This window comes from Lissotriton vulgaris, chromosome 8, assembly GCF_964263255.1.
Source record: "Lissotriton vulgaris chromosome 8, aLisVul1.2, whole genome shotgun sequence".
Classification (NCBI taxonomy): Eukaryota; Metazoa; Chordata; class Amphibia; order Caudata; family Salamandridae; genus Lissotriton; species Lissotriton vulgaris.
In genome coordinates, this window is record NC_141696.1 from 111,464,236 (window position 1) to 111,487,703 (window position 23,468).

A 23,468-nucleotide genomic window follows, 5' to 3' on the forward strand; every position below is an offset into this window, starting at 1 on the left:
TTTTGCGCATTATAAGACACCCATTCATTCATTCATTCAGATGCGTCCTAAAAAATGCGGGAACGCCATTGTATGTGCCGGCGTTGCTCTTAGTGGGGTTTCTTCATGGTGAACCCCTCTCATATTTTACTGATGGACAATTGTCGGCCTGGAAAGATGCCGGGTTGGTTACGGGCGGGACTGCTATCAGCAGGGCGTCTTAGAAGACCTGATGGAGCATTATAATTTGCAGTCGGGTCAATGTCTTACACATGAAGCACTGACATTAGCGTTCTGGGATCTGTGGGCCGGAGAGCAAGAGGAACCAGCAACCCACACCTGCGGTTATTGGTCTCAATAGGCATAGCTAGACACCTGGTTACCTGGTTTTATTGATCTTTCTCGGGTATGGTCCGCAGCCCCTTAACTACTTTGCAGCATAGATGGGAAAGAATCCTTCAGCAAGAGCTATCAGACCCCGAGTGGCAGAAAATATTCGCCTCCTCGACAATAATCTCTAGGAACACAAGGTTTAAATACCTCCAATTTAATTATTGACACATTACATACATGACACCACATAGAATCCAGGTGGTTTACGGAGCCGAACCTCGCCCCTGCCCTAGATGCTGACACTTAGATACTGACTTTGCTCATATGGTGTGGTGTTGCCCCCGAATGCAACCCTATTGGGAGGAGGTGCTCTCTGCTCTAGACTCCACACTTGGGCGCAATCCCCCTGTCCCATGGAGGCTTGTATTTTGGGGATGTTCCCGAGACAAAAAGTTGGCACGAGGTTTATGGACATAGCCCTAGTGCTAGCCAGAAGGCGAATAGCTATCACCTGGAAATCAGCAGTTGGACCGGGCCCAGGCTTGGAGGGCAGACATGACCCAGTGGCCAAGAGCTGAAGAAAGGGCGCTGGTCAGGGAAGAGACTAGAGGGGTGAGGATCTGCCGTATAGGGGATCTATGGACTGAGGTGTTGGTGGCATGGGACAATGGCCCCGGGAAGACCTGGAGGTGAGTAATGACTGGCCTGGAGAGGAGGAAGCTGGTGAACCGAGGTGATGAGGTAGCTGAGAGATGAGCTGAGGAGCGCACATAGGACCCTAGCCTGGGTGTTCTGCCCAGATGTAGCAAATGGAGGAGTACAGATCCCCTCGCCACCCAGAGATGGACGCCTGGCCCCCACACCTATCTCCCTGATAACAGACGGTCGCTTCCCACATGCATTAGAGGTGGGTGGCGCAATGTTGATTAGGTCCCTCCTCTGTGCATGTTCCCCTGTTTCCTTGTACTATCATTTCTTTATGTTTTCACACTGTTAATTAGAAAATTGGCACTTCACTTTCCCTCAAATGTGCTTTTATCTTTTTTTTTTTTTTAGAGTAGATTTTATTGAAATTTTAGATCCAGCAGGGCGAACTCCCCCAAGCAATGATCATATAAGGCACGAATCGTAGGTACACAAGTCGCTGATGAGGGTATCATTTGAGGATCAGTAAAACGTTCAAACCAAAAACCCCCACCTCCCCCACCCCTCTCCCTTACACCGCACATCCCGCTTGAAGCATTATACAGGACTTTTAAACATACAGGCATTAACTCTGCGCCGGCCAGTCACCGCATTCGATTGGAAAGTCATGAAATGGTGAGTCTGTCTATAAGGTCTTGATTCGTTGATGTGGTAAAGTTAGAAAGGTCAATGCCCGGTAGTTGGCCCATGCAGTCCATTTCTTCTGTGCTTCTGCGGGCAATCCCGAGCCTGAAACACCACCACCTCGGCAGACATACATTTTTCTAATGCGGATTTCCAGGCCGCCACCCCCGGGGAGAAGAGGACTTCCGCTGTTTCAGAAAATACAGACAACCTATGTGGCTTACCCTGAGGTTCGATAATATGTGGTTGGTAAAGTCTTATGGAAATAAATTATACTTCTTTTACCTACTTGTGTGAAGATGCACCATGACATTATATAGAGGTGTTTGAACCATTTACCCAAAACCATTCTAATTAGAAGGATGTATTAAACCAAGCAGCACAATTTTTAAAGGGTTTAGTGTAAAAGGAATCCGAGATATTGCAAAATAAATTAAGAGGGTTGTGTCTATGTAGACGTAAGAGGTAGAAATGCTTGGGCATCATCATCCTCATATACTTAAATGCCTAAAGCCAGGAACCAGTTCCTCAAAAATTCCTTGCCATTCTCACAAAAGAAGATAGAAGGCAAATCAACAGTAGAGTAGCACGTGTTTGTTAATTTTCTTCAAAGCCTACTCCAGGCTAACTGTTTAATATTCACATGGCATTCAAATGAAGTTTTGACTCACTCGTTCATTCACTCTTTCCCAAACATATGTTTGCAAAATCAGACTTACAAAATATTCAATATTTTGAGGTAGTGAAAGTTGAAAAATATGTCTAACCAAAATCTTCTGGATACAAGAACAAAAGGTGATGAATTTAGATTTTCTGACTTTTTTCATGAAGGACATATTGTATTGTATTGTACATATGTCTATCACAAGAAGTAAACTATTTTTCCTGTGATTGAAGGGAGCATCTTACCTAGATTCTCAGCAATCCTTTTCCGGTTCAACTCCAGAGCTTCCTGTCTGAGCTGCAGAGCATGCTGTGCAATCTCATCACTGGCAGCATTGCAGGTCATAATAAAGATGGCATCTTTACATTCTATGGTCTTCCCCTTCCCATCAGTCAATCTTCCCTGGGTCAAAGATAAAAATAAGAGTTACTTTATCAATAAGGACTCTACTGAGAAAGCAGTAAAACAGAAACAGTGCTCATCCCTGGGTCTGGGTCCAGGCACCCCTTGGTTATGTCAACCATTCCCATGCTGATGACCCTTCTGAAAGGATGTACTCCCCTTTAGCCTTTCAGCTCGGGCTCCTTTGATTGCCCTTAAAAGTTCGAACCTTCTGCGAATTAATCTTGCGACTGTAACCTTATGCCACCTGACTGTGTCTTCTCCCTCTCGTTTCCCTACCTACTTGTACTGCCAAGGGCCTTGGGATCACTGAACCTGCTAAATACTGATCGGGCTTAATTGACAAATTATTCAAAATAACAGCAGATTAAACAACCCTTCCAAAGTTGTCTTCATTTTTTCCATGCACATACCCATTAAAACAACTATGGACGCCAAGCACAAATATCTTCCAGGTTAATATTCGGCTAGCATCCTTCATTCACTCCCATTTGATACGGTCACACTATCATTCACTTCCACTGCAGTCTCCTTTCCTGCTAATGGAAGTGTGCTCAGTAAAGCAGCCACTTTCTTAATCTCACTTCACGTCTGCATCTCACATTCTAGTCCAAAGCCATTTACCCATGCAGTCATGTGAGCTGCTAGGTTATAGTCGAGAAATAAATACGTTTTCATAGCTAGATCTATTCTACAACACAGAGCTCCATAATGATGTATGTACTGCCTTTGTAGTTTCCACCTCAGGTTATCTGTCTTTGTCTTTTTGTCACATTTATTGGTTCCCGACTTGCCAGAATTCTTCGCTCCTCCAGCAAATGTCTTGCTTTGGAAGTCTTAATCCTCTAGTTTTCTGCAGCTCAATAAGTAGATTTATAAGTGACACTGAAGTGCATTCGGTGGGTGCATGGCTAACAATGGGATTCAGGATGTGGCTAGTGGGGGAAACAGGGAATGCAGGAGACCTAATACTCAGGGGTGAGCATATGGTGTTTGTCTAAAAGGAGCCAACAATCACTCAAGCCTAAGCATCATTCTCAGCTTAGCCTTCTAAGATCTCATCCGCCCGCCAGAAACTGCGTTATGCAAAGCTGCATATTTAACTTGTCTGATTCTACATGCTACTCTGAGCTCTTCGTGGTCAAAGCCTACTTCTCAAAGCCTACTACTCAGATACCTCAAAGTGATAGGTGGCTACCATTTTACAAAACATTTCATAGTAAATGTACTGGCCCTTTTGTTTGGTATTCAGTGCTTTCTGAGAGCTAAGTCATTGATGCTTAACATTTTGACACCAGTAAAAAACTAGCTCTACATAGCCTCTGGAACTCAATGGCAATTAAGCAGTCATTGTAACAAGCACTGCTGTAGTCCCTGGAACCAGAGACGCCAGATACAACTGTGAGTTTACTGAACTGCCAAGTACCTCCTGTTAACACCATTGACATCCAAGGGTAGAGAAGCTGAACAGTCAAGGTTTACTCCTGAAGGCTGGTTGTGGGTAGAACAGCAACTTCGAGCAGCAGATGTATCACTCACAATAAGTCAATGTCGAGACAGTGTTATCTTTTTTAAGATAAATTGCTTTGTAATATAGAACAATAGCCCACATACTAAATAAGACAGAAAAAGCTACTTTGCAGCGCCATGTGCTCTTTCTGGGCAACATACTTACTCAATCTGTGTCAACCAGCACTGAGACAGGAAGACAACCAGACCGTGTAATGGTGTTGGCACTCATCGGATTGTGGTCCAGGGCAACAAGAGTCCTCTAACTTGGTTGGGAGCCACACAGGCCTTCTACCTTGTGTTTAAAAAACATTTACAATTGCTACTTTGTAGTTATAGTTAGATCAGAGTTTCCAAAGGAAGATCGTTGTTGTCTCATTATTCACTTTGGTGCCATTACATGAATCTGCACAAAACTTTCCAGAAATAAAAGGTTTGTCCACCTTGCCTTCGTCCTGTAACGTTTTGCACTGATCCATCAAGCGTGGGCCAACAAAGGGGTGGAGGGTTGCGATTTTTTAAAAGAAAATTTGTTTTCCGACACAGAAAAAATGGCTTAATGGAATTACACACAATTTGGCAGAAAGTTAGAACTTTACTCAGAAAGCATGTATGTTTTGATTTGGTGTAAAACCGTTCAGTCGTTTTCTTGGGTCTCTGGTTTGTTATGTTATTTTATGTTATGTTATATGTTTTTTAAAGCGCACAGCTGCCCCAGCAAAGAGGCGTCCCGGCGCTGAAGGAGTTAAAAAGTTAGGTATAGGTGGACTGTTGCTGTCCAGATGAGCTCTGATTTGACAATTTTAAGGGGATAAGTCCATCCTGACTGGCTGGCCGCACCATGAACAATATTGTAGTGGCAGCCATTACTGGACTCTGGGACATGGATTATGTGTCATGAAAATGAAATAAAAACATATAAGGGGGTAGTACGAGCACACCCTGATTCCACAGGCATGTGGGTAAGTTCTAAGGACCCCCACCCCCCATTAATTGGCTGGCCACAACATGGACAACACGTTGGGGCAGCCATTACAGGACTCTGGGTCATGATTACCAATAAAATGCATCACAGTAAAAGTCTCTTTTCGAGGGTCACAAAAATAACACATATAAAGGGTGATAAATGATTTTAGTCATAATATAAATCATTTATTGGTGGTGCTATATTCATTTTAGGAATTCAAGTGCGTTCTCGGGTGATTTTACCTTGTAAAAAATGCTGACCCTTTACTGGGATTGGATGAACTATGTTTGAGAGAAAAATATCTTTTCTCATGATTTTCTCATAGAGGTTATGGAACGTACTGCAAAAGCTAAAATGTTACCACATTTTGTATAAGCTCAGGCTATCTTACTCAGTAATGTGAGAATTCAGTCTGATATTCTGAGTAAAACATGTACTTCCAACAGCAAGCAGTAGTCTGTCAGTTGAATCCCCAGTGTTCTACTGCAGCTTGCTACAATGGTCTAATAAACAACTAGAGTGCTAACAATATGTAAATATGACACACCTCTGCCTACCGGAATGCCATCTTGATGGAATCAAGCTGTAAACCTTAAAACATTTCCTTTAGAAATGAACAAAATGAGGGGATTCATTTTTTCATAGAAATTATGGCTAGTGCTCTAGAAAGCTAAAACGAGGACATCTTTTCTATGAGTTTTCAAACATCTTTCTCAAGTCAGTAAAACGTTCTGACATGTAGATTGAAACAAGTACTTTCAACACCAGCAGCAGTTTGTCCGTTAATTAATTTGCGACCAACGGCAACTTCACCATAGAGTAGTAATGAGCAACTATATCACTTACATCCTGTATTTGAGATAAATGTGTGGCACATCTGAACACTATCTTGATGAATGAAAGCTGTAAATCTGAAATTAATTTCTTACAGAGGATACTGCAGTAAATGAAAAAAATGAGGGGTTTCTTTTTGCCATAGAAATTATGGTTAGTGTTGCAAAAACTAAAACACGGACACATTTCCTCTGAGTTCTCAAAAATCTTCATCATTCATTTCAATAACAGCCTGATATGCAGAATGAAACATACTTCCAACACCAGCAGCAGTCTATCAGTAACTCTATATTAATCAGCTACAGTGCACCACACATTTCTAATGAACAACTAGAGCACTAACATTTTGTATTCAAGACAAAAGTGAGGCACTCCTGCATGCCATTTTGGTGGATTATGGGGCGTTTGAACTTAAAGCCATTTCTGAGGAGTAAGCCGAAGTAAATGAGTGATGAGATGTTAATAGAGGCATCAGACCAATGAATTAAACATGTGAGGAAAGGGTATGGGCTTTTAGTAATTTGAGGCATAAGGTATCTGCAAAGGGGTTAAAAACTATTAAAGAAAGAGGTGTCTGCATCTCTGCATCCCCTTTCCAGCCAACCCATACAGCTCCTTCATTTCAAAATCGTAATATTTTAGTAGACATCTACCTATATATATATATACCTATATATATATATATATATATATATATATATATATATATATATATATACCTATATATATATATATATATATATATATATATATATATATATATATATATATATACCTATATATATATATATATATATATATATATATATACACGCTCTATCCCCTGCAGATTTCTGCAGCATTACTTTGATGAACAGATGGTACCGCGGGGGTTGAGAGTGTATACGGTTCCGTCATATGAGAACCCGGATCCACAATTGCTGACGGACTGGGAGAAACTTACATCTCACTACTGCAAAGGTACCCTGGGACTCCTCGTAAAGTATGCCTGGAGTGATCGTGAAAAGGCGCTGGCGGAGATAAAAACCATGGAAGAAGAACTAGCGAAATTGGAGGAGAATAAGGAAACTATAGAAAATATGAGGATACAGATGAAAATAAGACTTGGCAAATATGAACAAAAGATAAAAACACGGAAACAAGAAAAATTTGACCGCGATGAGAGAGACTATTCCCAAGGAAGGATTCTGACGTTCGCACGGAAATTCGATGCCCCAAGAAAAGAGCTGAACAAGAAAAGTGGACAAGGACCCGCAAGGACAGCGGAAACTTCAGAATCCAGTGCAACGGAAAATGAATCAGCAGATGAAACTGCGGTAAGGGATAGAGGCCAAGCAAGAACAACTACAATGATACCTTTTCAGGGCGATTTTCAAGTTATCAAGCAGGCATGGCTACGAGGTGGAAAGAACAAACCCCCAGAACGAGAAGAAGAAAAACCAGAAGAGGAGGCAGGGGCCACAGGAGGAAGGGTACGCGGAAGACCCAAGAGATCGAATTGGGTGAACCGGAAGAAGTAAATGAACACCAGGATATAACAGAGGACATCACAGTCATAAATCTAACACCTAGAGTTCTCACTGACATCGAGAAAAAAGTTTTAAGCCTGGGACTTAGTTTCTGCCCAACTAGCCACCTAGAATACACGCAGACGCGTATAGACCTGTTTAACTTTGTCCGAAAACTGAAATTGCATAAATACTTCAAAATTAGATCGAATTTGAAAAGCACAATTGGGACACCTATCAGAGTAACTGCCACTGATGCACTAAGAGGACATGATCTACCAGCGGTCGAGATTTTACAAGGTCTAGCTCTTGAAGAACACACAAGCCAGCTCCCTCCACCTACAGATGAGGCAGCAATTAGAGCTGCAACTTTAGGAATTGAACAACAAAGAGAGGAGAGCGGCTACAAACCCAGATCTCATTTCAATCCACAATTAACACCAGATGCGATTGATGTGTTCTCGGAAGCAATGACAAATGATTTGTTAAAATATAGAATGAAGAATTTGAAAAATGGCAGAAAGAGTAACAACAACATCAATCCAGATGAGAGGAAAGCGATTCTTGACTTGATGCAAGACGGAAGTGTGATAATCAAGCCTTCTGATAAAGGCGGGAATGTCGTCTTACAGACAAGGGACAGTTATTGCAAAGAGGCAATGAAACAACTATCCAACATAGAGAATTATGAACTCTCTACGAAAGAAAAATACTTAGCCAGCATACAAAGATATGACAAACTGATCTACAGTTGGCATAGTAAAAACATGTTGGGCAAAGAGGAATATTTATTCTTGAGAAGCGACAACCCTATAACACCAACCTTTTACCACATTCCAAAAATACATAAGAGCAATATTGATCCTCCGGGTAGACCCATAATCTCATCTCATAACAGTCTAACTGAACATCTTTCTGCGTTCATCGATCACTTTCTCAGCCCTCTGGTACAAGAACTGGACTTATATATAAAAGACACAAAGGATTTTTTGTCAAAAATTGACAAAATCAAATGGGATCCCAGTTACAGATTACTAGTATTAGACATAACTAGTCTATATACGTGCATCAGTCATGATAAAGGCATTGAAGCAGTGGAATACTATCTCAAGAAGAGACAACTAAGGTTTTTGGAACACAATATGATGCTGGCAATTTTTGTGGAATTTTGTCTGAGAAACGTTATTTTTTTATTTGAGGATGTTTATTATTGACAAACATCTGGGACAGCGATGGGCACCTGCTTTGCCCCCAGTTATGCGAATGTATTCGTAGGCTGGTGGGAGGAGCAGGTGCCCAGGTCGCTAGAAGTGAATGGCGAGAAAGGCTGTGTTATCAAATGGTGTTGTTATATAGACGACTTGTTTATAATCTGGCAAGGATCAGAACAGACTGCCAAAGCCTATATTGATGTCCTCAACAGAAATGATAGAAATCTGTGATTCACTGGATCCATAAGCAATACCTGTGTGGAATATCTTGATCTAAAAGTGTTCATAGTGGATAATAAGATCGAAACATCGCTTTTCTGCAAAAGCACAGCAGGCAACTCTGTATTGTATGCAACCAGCAATCATCCAACTGCATTAATACAGAGCATTCCCTATGGGGAGCTGCTTAGGCTCAAACGTAACAGCACCAGAGACTCAGATTTTAAAATTGCAGCATCAGAGTGCATCAGCAGATTCAAATTGAGAGGTGATGCCGCGGCTACTTTAGAAAGTGCATTGCACAAAGTCAAATCGTTGCCTGCTAATAGACAAGAAGCCAACCAACGCTGCTGATGGAACCGAAATGGGAAAATTCCGGCTGGTAACCCCATATTCGGCGGAAGCCAACCATTTGAAACATATGCTCAGAAAAAATTGGCATATACTAAAGACCGACAGTTGTATAAAAGATGACATTCCAGTTTTTCCTTTGGTAACTTTCAAAAAATCCAGATCTTTAAAAGACATGTTGGTGCAGAGCCACCTAAGGAAAGTTGAAAGGAAACCCAATACGCTTGCAGATCTGAAGGGCTTTCATCCATGTTATAATTGCAAGGCTTGTGCGCACAGCAAGAGGGTAAAAAGTTATGAGATACCGGACACAGGAATAACAAAAACAATCAATAAGTATCTTACCTGTAGTACCCCATATGCAGTGTACTGTCTCAAGTGTCCATGTGGACTATCATATATCGGGAATACGATCAAGCCTTTAAAGCTTAGAATCTTGGAACATTTAAGGGCGATTGATAAAAATGATCAGTCGTATCCAGTTGCCCCACATTTCCAAGAAAAACATTCGAGTGATAGGCCCCAATTGCAATACTTTGGTCTGGACCATATACCCGACAGCCCCAGAGGGGGGATAGGCTCCACAGGCTGAGAAGACTTGAGTCCCGGTACATAATAGATTTAATGACCAAATATCCCAGGGGACTAAATGCGGGAGAGGAATTGTCATCTCATATCGGATTCTAAAAGATACCCAATAATGCTCAAGGAACAGGACAAAAAAACTGAGCGACAAAACTGAGCTAAAAAAATTGAGCTATAACACTGTGTGACATTAACATGGAAATAATGTAATCTATGGCTGTTTGAAGTTTTAACTTTGCAAAAAAATTGAAATCCTAATAGGTATCCGACATTTGAATAGATGAAAATACTCTGTAATCTTGTTATTTCGTAATTCATTAATTTTGGAATTATGGAATATACTGAGAATTTATAGCATAAATTGTGGATGACCCTTCCCTAATGAAATCTATGAACTTATGAAGCATGAAAGTGAGAGAAAAGAAAAAAGTAAGTTGAAAAAGAGTTTTGTGAAAACAATTTTTTGTCAAGGGAGACTTGCCGATCCACGGCTTAATTAGTTGTAGCATCATGGGTATGTTTAAGTAATTTAGTCATGCCGATTCACGGCTAAATGAAAAAACTTGACCTGGGTATGGATTACAAAGATGGCTCTGCCGATATCAGGCACTGCTATAACATATTAGAAGGGCAGCTTGAAATGCTTTTACGAACAACACATTCCGAATTAATTAAATGTGGCAGAGTTAATCTCTTGGGAAAATGGATAACCCAGTGACGGGTTGCCGTGAAGCCGATACACGGCGTGAATGTACGATTTTGTAAATGTGTACCATAATGATATGACACGAATCTAAATGTGTACGTAAAAAATACTTTTTGCTTATGAAATGACAATAGCAAATTGTAACGTAACTAAATGTAAGACAAATATGTTACGGTGTATACATTCTTTTACTAAAACATAGCGTGGTGCACAAATTGTAGATCACCCAATATGGCGATTTGATTAGAGTCCCTTGTTTGTTTTCACTACAAACGTACGCAGAGATGGTTGTTAAAACATGGCGTCTCCTCACAATGTTTGTAACATTGAGGAAGGCGGAGCGCCGAAACGCGTCTGTTGCAAATTCAATAAAAGCATCTGAGAATTACCCCCGGAGTGCGTGGTTTCTAGTGCGAGCAAGGTGGAAACCCTGAGCGAAATATATATATATATATATATATATATATATATATATATATATATATATATATACCAGCATCTCCCACGGTGATGGCATTAGAGCCATAGAGTATTATTTGAGCAAACGTCCCATTGAATTGTATCAGCATAACCAAATGCTTGTTGACATGGTTGAAAAGTGTTTAAATAACAATGTGTTCCTCTTCAATAACCAGGTGTTCAGGCAACTCAGGGGGGTGGCCATAGGGGCATGTTTCTCCCCCAGCTACACGGGGCTCCACGTAGGCTGGTGGGAGGATCATGTCCTCAGGGTGGAACACACTGCGAATTGGCATGACAACATTGTCAGGTACTGGAGGTATATTGACGATGTTTTTATTATATGGCATGGCACCATGCAGCAAGCTAGCGACTTTGTAGAGAACATCAACAGAAATTATCTCAATTTTAATTTCACAGCCAGTATTAGTGCCCAGGAGGTGAGCTTTCTAGACGTGCGGGTAACAATAGTGGAGAATAAAATAACCACCAGTTTATTCAGAAAAAGTACTGCAGGCAATACTATTCTGCACGCCAAAAGCTTTCATCCACGACACACAGTCACAGCAATCCCCTATGGGGAATACTTAAGGATTCACAGAACATGTAGCTCCCTAGAACTTAGAGACTTATACCAACAAGAATCTAAGGCAAGATTAATAGCTAGGGGTTACAACGCACACAAACTAGACGAGGCTATGAACAAAGCCAATCGTCTGAATCGTCTAGATTTGTTAAATCCACTTAGAACCTCCACGACTAAAAGCACTGAACTTAGTGAAAGTAATGATACTATACGGCTCATCACTGGCTACAGTCGCCAAGCCCTTCAAATAATCAGAATTGTCAAGGAAAAATGGCCCATTATCTTAACTGACCATGTTTTGAAAGAGGTGTTGCCCAGCACCCCGACTATCACTTTCAGACGTGCATTTGGAATGCGTAATGAGCTAGTCAACAGCAGCCCTGAAATGCCCAAAGTGGACAATTGGTTGTCTCCACGTAAGGGATATTTTTGCTGCAGCTCATGTCAGGCGTGCAAATTCGGAGTAAATACAACCACATATGTTACCCCCTTTGATGTTGAGCCAATCACACTTAAAGCACACTACACGTGCCGCACTGAATTGGCGGTGTACGTGTTAAAATGTAGCTGCAATCTGACCTATGTGGGCAGCACCAAACTACCTGCCCACCAATGCATCCTGCAACATTTGAGGGCGATTGTAAATGCCGATCAAAGCTATCCGGTAGCCAGGCATTTTCAACAGATACATAATAAAAACTTGACCCACCTCAAATATTTTGTTATTGATGCGGTAATTCCCAGCAAAAAAGGTGGGGACAATGAAAAACGTCTCAGACAGCTAGAGTCTAAATATATTGTGCTATTAAACAGTAAGACACCTGGGGGTCTTAACATGGGGGAGGACTTACATCATTTTTTGTAAGTCACACTATACTGTAATTGAACTATCCGTTATTATACATTCTGAGGATATACCCTCCCACTTGATATCATGAGTATTGATTTTAGGTTGAGTAGTAACTATCGGGAACACATATAATGCCCTAGACTGATATGATTCTTTTTTGGTCAAATGTTCAATATTTTCGATCTTAGAAAAAATATTTTTGGTTTAATCCACGAGCACTTTTCACACTTTTTGAAATGTTGAACTCACAGTTCATCTGGTTTACTTTATGTTTTATTTTGAGAGCACCACATTGTAGACAGATTTATTAAAAACACGAAGCGCCAATGAGAATACTTACACATGAGCCTTGTAAGAAATGAAGATAGTAGTTTTCCTGCATTAGGCGGTTGGCTAATTGATATTCTCAGGTTTATTGGAGACCATTTTGATTCCTTGATTATGATATTTTTCATATATTATGCATCCAAAGTTCATACAATGGTTTAACAATCTTTGTAGCACTGTGACTATAGTTCCTTGTATCGGCAAACAGCGGAAGAAACTACTTAGGCTAAGTGTATATATGAGACAAGGTAACTTTTTATAACCAAAGTTTTCTTATCGCATGGACAAGTTTGCACACAGCTGTATTTGTACACAGCAATGTTTATATAAGCATTAAGCACTTTATATTGGCAGTGTCTGAAAAACTAGTTTACAAACTGCAATATTTGCACATTAGAGTGTTGACATCTGCATTATGCACTTTAACCCAGTCGTTGTTGGGGCTCCCACCACATTCTGCCATTTTATTTATAAAATGTATTAAAAATGCCTGTATGTATTTAACTATCATATATTAATTGTCGATTTCAGGAACAATAACAGTGCTTACTGTGGTATTTTTAAAAAATATGCTCGTATTGATACCGATATGATTATTAGTATTGAATGCGATTTATTGTAATATATATCAAATCTTGCTATTTTCTGCACAATGCACTTTAATTGCATGTAACTTATAGGTTTCAGATATTAGGCGTCTATTGGTCTTTATTATAGTCCATTCATATTATCTTCAAGCGTATTTGTACAAGAAAGACGCATTTCAAAATGGCACCCATATTAGTTCCTTTGCAGCAGGGCTATGTATTATGATGGTCCTCGGTCTATGTTTAGTAATCACTCGATTTTGGCGCGCATTTGTGTTAGTCTGTTTTAAAACACAGTGGCAGCCCTCATTCTCGCTATCAATGAGCAAGGACTTTACGTCCGAAACGCGTCTGAAGGCATACACCACTTCACTTTGAAATGAATAAAAGCAGTACTAATTGAAGACTGACTCCGGCGCATTTTTGCTGTCTGCGTACTGGTTTGTGCTAACAAGAGCACTAAGGATTAGTTGGATATGTGTATATATATATATATATGAACCAAACAATCCACCTCCCACAGTGACACCATGGAAGGAAGCACGGACACGAAGTGGTTAAGGATTGGCATCTATTTATTCGTTGATGTCGCCCTCAATCCCGAGCACAAGGAGAGACGCGTTTCAGCCACTAAATGGCCTTTGCAGCACATGTTGTGCTCCCTATGTACCATCTCTCACATGGACATATGATGACATAGACAACATGTGTAGTACCTACCTCATGTCAGGAATTGTTGGATCTCCATGCGGTTCCCATTATACTGAATTTCTTTTGTTTAGACACTGTTTTTACAGACTTTACAATGGCCACAGGGAAAAAATCCCTTGAGGCCATGTTCGGAACCCACAGCATAGGTAGTGACATCACTGTGAACCAGAAGGTCCCTCAGGCTCTTGCCTTTCCTGTAAGTGACACTAGGTCTGTTAGGCAGTTCATCACAAATAACGTTATCACTTTTGAGGATGTTCCAATTTTTTGCCACAATCCTCCGGATATTCTGTGATTCAGCATTATATGTGAGAATTAACCTAGTCTCATTGACTGTTGGTTCTTCTTTTTCTTTGATCTTGTCGGCAAGAGTGTCAGATCTGGCTACACTGTCTGCCCTATTTTTTGCCTTGCGAAGAACCCATTTAGGATAACCTCTGGCAGAGAACCTAGTTAGCATGTTCTTACATTCCTCCTGGTGGGTTTGTTCAGTGTTACAGTTTCTTTTTGTATTTCACAAGACAACTTACTAGTACATCATGTACACCAAGTAGGTTATACCTATCAACATGATCAAATGCTTTTTACATGGTCATTACCGAAGATAACATACATACATTTGATGTTATGATCACGCATGGGCAAAAAGATAAATATGAAAAAATGTATTTAACAATGTATTCAACAACGTATCTGACAAAGAGATCATGTATATAAATGTAAGATATTCCAATTTACGTTTGCCGAATGTACATGTACTAACATGAATTTAATTATCGGCATGAACATTATGGCCAGTAACTTGTTTATTTTCGTTGGTGTGAATGTAATTCATGCTAATCAGATACGTATTGCCCCAGTCCAACATGGCGGTTCGTTTTCAGTTTTAGGTATGATACCTATGTAGTCCTTTCATTATGTCTACTATGTACACGTGATCGACTGACTGCTGAATGCTTTATTAAACACAATGGTGGGCACTTTCCATTGAACATGAACAAGGCTTCAGGGAAGCCGAAACATGTTGTTTTTTTGGATTAAAAACCCTTGGAAACTGAGCTGGGTTGTCGACTTGTCACTGAGAGCGTACTGAGCTTTAGATTTTTTACGAATTAAATTACCGGCGTGCTCCGCCGGTGATGTACGCCAATTCCCTCGGGGCAACGGAAGGTCAGAAGGAGCGCTTTCTTGGATAATATATATATATATATATAATTTATTTTTCACTGAAAAAAAATCAATGGTTATAGGGACTTTATAATTAGGAAATAGAATTTTTAAAAACCTTAGAAATTCACCAAAAAACAACTGTTACCTGGAAGTTATAGTTAGGTTCAGATTTTGCAAACACAAAACCTTAGAAATTTAGCAGTTATAGTTATCTCAACTTTAACTCATGTTCTAACGTAACTATAACTCGAGCCCCCGCCATGCAGTTTTCTCATTAATAATTTTACAGCAAATGTTCCAGTGATATTATCAATAATGTCATAGAAGATGTCATGAATGATATAGCTATCTATAGCTGCTGAAGTTCTATGGTTTTATGTGTGTAAAATCTAAACCTAACTATAACGTCCCTGTAACCTATGTTTTTTTCAATAAATTTCTTGTTTTTTTTAACAGAAAGTAATATTTACGTTAATCCAACAGTCGCCGTGCACAGCAAAAGGGCTGCGCCATCCCCCTGCTGCGCATGGCCTGTGGTCGGGCAGTGCCTGCAGCCAACCCGCGAGGGGGTCACGCAACCCTCCTACCCAGGTGGATTTCGACCCTGGGGCCTACCATATTTTGTGGGGGGCATGCGTCCCCCTCCTGGGGCCGATTTTGACCCCAGGGACCCCATACTCTGGTGTATTTTTTCTAGCCCAGGTGGGTACAAGGCCCTCCTCCCTTGGATGATTTTCCCCAGAGACCCTATCCCCCAGCACCCACCACTATAATTACGGGAGAGGGGACACGCAGCTGCCCTCCCAGGGCCAATTTGGCCCCAGAGACCCCATCCCCGGAGGCCCAAGCAATAATTAAAAGGGGAGGGAGGCACACAGCATTCCTCTCCCTACCGATTTCCGCCCACGAACCCCATCCCCTAGGGCCCAACTAATAAAGTGTGAGTGCCCTGATGCCCACTCAGGGCACCAACCATCTTCTACCTGTGGGCCGCTAGCTCAGCCCTGCAGCCCCATCCTGCTCCCCACCTCCAGCAGGAGCCATCATTGCTCCTGCCCATGGGGTCTCTGTGGGAAAGAGAAATATGTTCATCTGTTTCCCTGCCTGCTTCAGTGCAGAGGGGAGCAGGTACCCCTAGACATAGCTGGAGCCAGCCCTGGGGGATGGGGTCCCCACGGCCATTAATCGCTCCAGGAGGGGGGCGCACGGCTCCCTCACTATTAAATGCATGGTCTGGCCCCAGGTATCGAGTTCTTGGAGCTGAATAAGCCCCGTGGGAGAGGGGGGCGCGCCCCCATCCCCCTTTGTCATATTGGCTGTGCCCTGGGGTCCTCAAGGCCAAAATCAGCACAGGAGGGTGTCTGTTCGCCCCTTCCCAATAAATTTGAAAGGCCGGGTCCCAGTGGATGGGGTCCCCGTGGGCCAAATATGGCCCAGGAGTGGGCCAAAAATGGCCCAGGAGTGGGCCGTGCGCCCAGGTCCCCCAATAATACTGTTAAAACCACGCCTGACCCCTGGGACCTGGCCCACCCAGGGGTCATGAAGAAAACAAGCTTTTTTATTTTACCACAGATTCATGGCTCCTCTGCGAATTAGCTGTAAAGAAGTTTAAAAAAAACATTTTTGGTCTCAGTTGGCACCAAATCACCATGCCTAAGTGGTCAGGTTATTCCTACACCCTTGTGTTTTAAAAAAAAAAAATTCTTGGGACTCAGCTGAGTTCATGTCCCAAGATGGTTGCCACAACTTCCTGGTTGATGGGGTGGCAGCCAATCAGATCGCACCATGAGATCTGTTGGATCTGCATATCTAGATATACATAAATCTTTTTCTTTAATAACTCCAAAACGACTGAATGGATTTACACCAAATTACAAACTGCGCTGTTTCTGGACCAAGGGATAACTTTCTGCCAAATTTGGTTTAATTCCATTCAGTGGGTCAGGCTGTAGTCATATCTAAAATCCCTATGGGAACCTGCATGGGTAAAACACGTTTTGGGACCACGCCTTTTTCTCGGACTCGGCTTGACGAATGTCCCTAAAATTTTCCAGACAGCAGCTGAAGTGACTGGCATACTAGTTTCTGAAAATTTCGAGAACTCTTCCCTATTGCTGCAATAGACGATCCTCCTGAAGAGGCAGCCTGAGAGGAGGACCTGTGCTCATGCTTATCAGTTCAGGATACCAGACTCTCTGTGCCCAATCCCGAGCCACAAGAAAGCCTTGGGCATGGTCATTCCTGATCTTCTTGAGAACTCTGGGCATGAGTGGTATTGGCGGAAAGGTGTACTGGAGGTTGGAGCTCGACTCTAGACAAAAAGTGTCTCAGAGCACGAGCCACCTGGCAAACTTCCACTGGCGCAACTGCTAACATCGCGCTCTCTCAACGAAGGCCAACAGATCCAACCAAGGCTCCTCCCATTCATAGAAGAGACCTTGCCCCACTTCCTGATGGAGGCGCCATTCATGATCCGCAAAGCATAGACGGCTGAGTTTGTCCGCCCTGGTGTTTAGAGAGTCCACTCGGTGTTGAACCATCAGGGATATGCCCTGATGTTCCAACCAAGTCCAGAGGCGTAGTGCCTCTTGACAAAGAGTCCAGGACCCTACCCCCCCTGGTACCTGGGTATGAATTTCTGCATGGCACACCTTTCGACAAAAATATACAGATCTTTTGGAAAGCATTACTTGACTTTGGATTTCCTTGTTTTTCGGCCTCTCGGTTCAGTGGTGAGTAAAGGTAGGCAACAGTGAATGGATTTCGTGTTGCACTATATGAAAAGAGAATCTTTTTCAGCAGGCTTTATACGCAAATGCAACTACAATATAGAACATTGGCGAATTCAACCTTTTTCAACCAGTGAACATTTCTAAAAAAAATAAAAGTTTTACCCTTTAGCTTGTCATTTCACAAAACAAGCCTAGCTGAGGTATTCATGAAGATTGCAGTACTACTGCCACTAATTCCTCCAGTGTCTCCTTAAAACTTGTGTCCAGATGATGACCCTTGCCTGATTCATTTGGCATAGCGTGTTGAAATGTCAATAATTTCTTAATGTGGACTGTTTTTAAATTTTATTGTGGATCGCAACACTCATTATACACATTTCGTAAAAAACATCACATTATCCCTTTCAGATAATAATTTTTTTGAAACGAGAAATAAATACACTAATTGCATAAAGATACCTTATTTGTAAGATGGGTTCCTTAATTAACTATTGCAATAGAAGTCAAGGGCCACACTTCCTTCACAAGGACCGTTTGTATTGAACAAGTTACTTTCCCTCGGTAACGGATTATCTGCTAGATACTCTGTCAAGCTGCATATTCCTTACCATTGAATTTCCGAGGCGTCAGGCTGGTTCTAGAAACCTTTGCTGGGCAATACCCCTTGCCTGCGCTGTCGGGTGGTTCCATTCAGCTCTGCACGATGTCGTCTGCATCGTTAGCATTAGTTATGATGCCGCGGTACCTATATAGGTACCAACCAGGCACGCGGACATCAGTATTTTTCGTTTTTTCCACGCCAGAAGTGCAGAGCCATGAAGCAACTGATGTAGTCGTGTGTAAAATTAGGGCCCTGAAAAGGAGGAGTAACCCTAGCTCTACAACATTAGTTCCCAAGGCAGGGAGGCATGGGTGGGACTGTAAGGAATCTGCAGTCTCTACCAGACAATGTGTTACTAAAGGCAAGTAACTAGTTCTTCTGATAGAGACTTCTAGCTGCAGATTCCTTACCTCTGAATTAGATACCTAAGGCATACCATCCTGGCGGTGGGTTGCGGACCAATACCTCAAACCAGGAAGTCCTGCAGAACCGAAAGGGTAAAATGCACACCCCTGGGGACCTGAATGTCCAGGCAGTAGTGTTTGGCAAATGTGTGCAAAGATGCCCACGTTGCTGCTTGGCAGATGTCCAGGACTGGAACACCCCGGGGCAGGCCGTAGTCGCTGCCTTTCCTCTGGTAAGCCTTAATCCCTCAGGGGTGCTTCTTTGCAGATCTTAATGCAGAGAACAACCCAGCGAGAGATGGTCCTTTTCAGCACTGCCCTTCCCTTCTTAGCTCTAACGCACCCCACAAAGAGTTGCTCGTCCACCCGGAACCCCTTTGTGCAGTCAAGGAAGAATGACAACGCTCTTTTTGGGCCCAGTCGGTGGTGACGCGCCTCCTCTTTACAGGGATGCGGGGGAGCAGAAAAGGTGGGCAACATGATGGATTGACCCAGTTGGAATTGGGCACAACTTTAGTTAAGAATGATGTCTGGGTGCAAAGCATCACTTTGTCTGGAAAAGACATCAGATAGGGAGGCCAGCAAGATCAGGCCTGCAACTTACTCACTCTCCAGGCAGATGTAATCACCACTAAAAAGGCTGTTTTGATAGTCAACAGCCAGAGGGGACAGTTATGTTAAGGCTCGAAGGGAGCACACATTAGGTAGGTGAGGACCAAATTAAGGTCCCGCTGTCACATAACAAAGGGCGTGGGTGGAAACAAGTGAGCCAGCCCTTTTAGAAACCTATGTACAATCGGAGATTGGAGAGAGGCTGGTCTGGCAGCCTCAAAAAAGCAGACAGAGCAGAAAAGTAACCCATGAGAGTTCCCAAAGAAGAGCCCTGTTGGGCAAGGGTCCGAATGAATAAAAGATCAGTGGAAAGAGAAGCAGAAAGAGGGTCAATAGACCTTTCTGTACAGTATAATTCAAATTTCTACCAACTGCAGGTGTATACTGTCTTAGTGGAGGGCCGCCTGGCTGCCAAAATAACGTTACATACTTCGGAAGGAAGGTCAAAAGCCATTAACAGCTGCCACTCAATCTCCACGCATGGAGGCGCAGACTTGACAGGTTCGGGGGAGTACCCTCCCATGCTGCTGCGACAGAAGATCCTTCCGAAGGGGCAGCCTGATCGGAGGATCGATGCTCATCTTCAGAAGCTCTGGATACCAGACTCTCCTCGCCTAGTCCGGAGCCACAAGAATGACTTGGAACTGGTTGCTCCTGATCTTCTTCAGAACCCTGGACAGGTAAAGGCAGGGAAGGGTGGAAAAACGTAGAGCAGGCCCGAGCTACACTCGTAATGAAAGGTGTCACCAAGGGGTAGCTGCCTTGGAAACTCCCGCGAACAGCATTTACTGACACTGCGCGTTCTCTTCAGAGTCAAACAAATCTAACCAAGGTTCTCCCCACTGATGAAAGAGACATTGTGCCACCTCCGACTGGAGGCGCCATTCGTGACCTGCTAGGCATTGACGGCTGAGTTAGTCCGCCCTTGCGTTCAGAGAAAATGCCAGGTGCTGAACCACCAGAGTTATGCCCTTCTGTTCAAGCCATGTCAGGAGATGCTGGGCCTCTCGACAAAGGGTCCTCAACCCCACCCCACTATGCTTGTTGCAGTAAACCATGGCTGTGGTGTTGTCTGTGAACACCTGCACTAGCTTCCCCTAGAAAGAGGGAAAAAATCCTTCAATGCCAATCTTATTGCTCAGAGCGCCAACACATTTTTTGGAGCCCCCACTCCAATGGAGACCAGTGTCCCCTGATCTCTACCTCTCCCAGATGGTCGCCCCATGCCAGAAATGATGCATTTTTTCACGACTCTGGTTGGGGAAGGAGTCTGCCGTTGACCCAATCCCGTTTCGTCAACCACCACTGCAGATATCTCAGATTCTTCTGATATCTGGACCATGTCGGTGAGATTTCCCTGATGCTGTGCCAACTGGAACTTCAAGTCCCACTGCAAAGCCCGCAGCTGCAACCAGGCATGTTTTACTAACAGGATGCAGGAGGCCCTGTAGACCAACAGCCTCAGAATCAGTCTCACCAAAATCCAGGATAGACGCCAAAACATCAGAATCATAACCTGAATATCCTGGACTCGCTGCTCGGGAGGATAGACCGGAAACTGCACTTTATCCAGAACAGCTCTGATGAAAGGGAGCGTCTGAGAAGGAGTCAGCTGTGACTTCGGCACATTTACAGAGAACCCCAGCTAATGCAGGAGGTCTGCCATAATCTGAAGGTGGGAGATGAGGTAGGGGAAGAATGACACCCCTAACCTGCACAGATGAGACACGACCACCGCCATCACATGCGTGAACACCCGAGGCGCACTAGTAAGGCCGAAGGGGTGCACGGTAAACTGAAAGCGCTCACGGCCTACCTTGAACCCCAGGTAATGCCTGTGGACCGGCAGGATGGGGGTATGAAAATATGCATCCTGCAGGTTCAACACTACCATCCAGTCTTCTTGAACTAGGGCAGACGAGACTTGAGCTAGAGTGATCATCTTGAATTTCTCCTTCTTGAGGAAGAGATTGACGGTCCAAAGATCTAAAATGAGGTGCAACCCTTTGTTCTTCTTCAGAATTAGAAAGTAACTGGAATAACGGCTACTGCCTACTTCTGAAACCGGGACCCTTTCTACAGCTCCCTTGGCCAAGAGAGCTGTAACTTTCTCCTGGAGCAATTTTTAATTAACTTCCGTCAGTCATTCCCGATTTGTCAGAATGAGAGGAGGAAAAGAAAGCACAGGCTGAGAATAGCCCTCCTGAATGATCTGCAAGACCCACTTGTCTGATGCTATGGACCTCCAGTGGGGGAGAGGATGATGGATTCTCCCGTCAACTGGAGTGGTCTTGCAGAGTCAGACTAGGAGTGCTTGGAGGCTGTGGCTGCTGAGGGTAGGGTGGCCGGCGACTTCTGGCTTCCATTCCTAGGCCGGAATGAACCGTGTCCACATCCATGCCCAGCTTGGGAAGCCTGCGCAGGACGTTGGAATAGGGCTGACGTTGTTGGAAACTCCTTCCGTTGCCACAAAAGGGGCGAAAGGTCGACTGACCACGAGGAGTAGAAGAGAGGGCCATGTATCTGGCCGTAGCTCAAGAGTCCTTGAACCTCACTAGGGCCAAATCTGCCTTTTCCCCAAAAAGGCTGGTTCCATCAAAGGGCATGTCCATCAGATTTGCCTGGACATCACCCAAGAAGCTAGTTGTCCTAAGCCAGACATGGCGTCTCAAGGCCACTGTTGTGGAATTCGATCTGCCCAGCAAATCCGTCGTATCAAGGCTACAGTTTATGGTGAATTTTGCTGCATCTCTCCCATCCTTAACTGCCTGAGAGAGCACAGCACGGGCCTCCTCCGGGACTTGTGGCAGTAATTTGCACAACTGTCTCTGAAAGGGAGTGGGAGAAATGGCCCAATAAGCACGCAGTATTCACCGACCGCAAATCCAGGCTGCGGGAAGAAAATATTTTCTTCCCAAATGAAACAAGCCTCTTTGATTCCCTATCCGGAGGAGCGGAAAGGAATGCGACCTGCGACGTAGAGGTCTGCACCACCAAACCTTCTTGGGTGGGGTGTTGGCTGAAGAACTTTGGGTCGCCAGGAGCTGGGCTGTGACAGCAGCGATTGTCCTATTCACATGAGCCCCTGTGCTAATCTTGGACCACGTGCCTAGAATGACATCAGTGAATACTTCATTGAAAGGCAAAAGGGGTTCTGAGGTGGAAGCCCCAGGCTGACGCACTTCAGTCAGAAGATTAGTCCTGACCTCCACTGAGGGAAACTCTAGTCCAAGGACCTCGGCTGCCCTCTTAACCAACAAGGGTATAAGATGCTCCCTCTTCCATAGCCACAGTTGACAAAGAGAGCATGCCAGTATCTGGAGAAGTATCCAGTCTACTGGCTTCCCCAAGTTCCCCATACCAGTCCAGCTGCTTTGCAGAGTCATCCTGGTGTTCCAGAGGGTCAATAGACCCCTCCCATTCCTCTCCCAAGCCTTAACACGTCCACAAAGTGTTCAGGCGACAACACAGACCCCCCCCCCGGGTTTAATCGAAGTGTGTAGTCGGGGATAAGGATGTGGCTGGCACCGCCGATGGGCACCGGTGGCACTGCCTTCGGGTCTGAGGCTGGGGGAGGTCCCCGCATCGACCCAGATCCGTTATCGGATCCCTGAGGCCCCACTAGCGCTGTGCCCCATGCCGAATGCGTCGAATCCGACTGGCCCCCTTTCAACCCTGTGGGGCGCAAAGGCTCACCAGAGGGGTCGGCCCCCTCAAATACTCGGTGCACGGCCTCATAGTGCTCCTTACCTGCTTGCTCGACGGACGACAGTTGAGGTGAATATGAAGCAACCTCTGAGGAGTCTCGCTTGACGGTGTCGTCTGTGGGGCC

General features: G+C 43.7%; 1 protein-coding gene across 1 annotated transcript in view; it reads right to left on the reverse strand.

The window, feature by feature from the left end:
* Nucleotides 1-23,468, reverse strand: part of CLPB (ClpB family mitochondrial disaggregase) — a 1,391,731-nt gene that overhangs the window by 345,247 nt on the left and 1,023,016 nt on the right. The window contains exon 12 of the mRNA XM_086933782.1: nucleotides 2,551-2,707. Coding sequence (XP_086789908.1) covers nucleotides 2,551-2,707 — 157 coding nt within the window. The remainder of the gene's footprint in view (nucleotides 1-2,550; nucleotides 2,708-23,468) is intronic.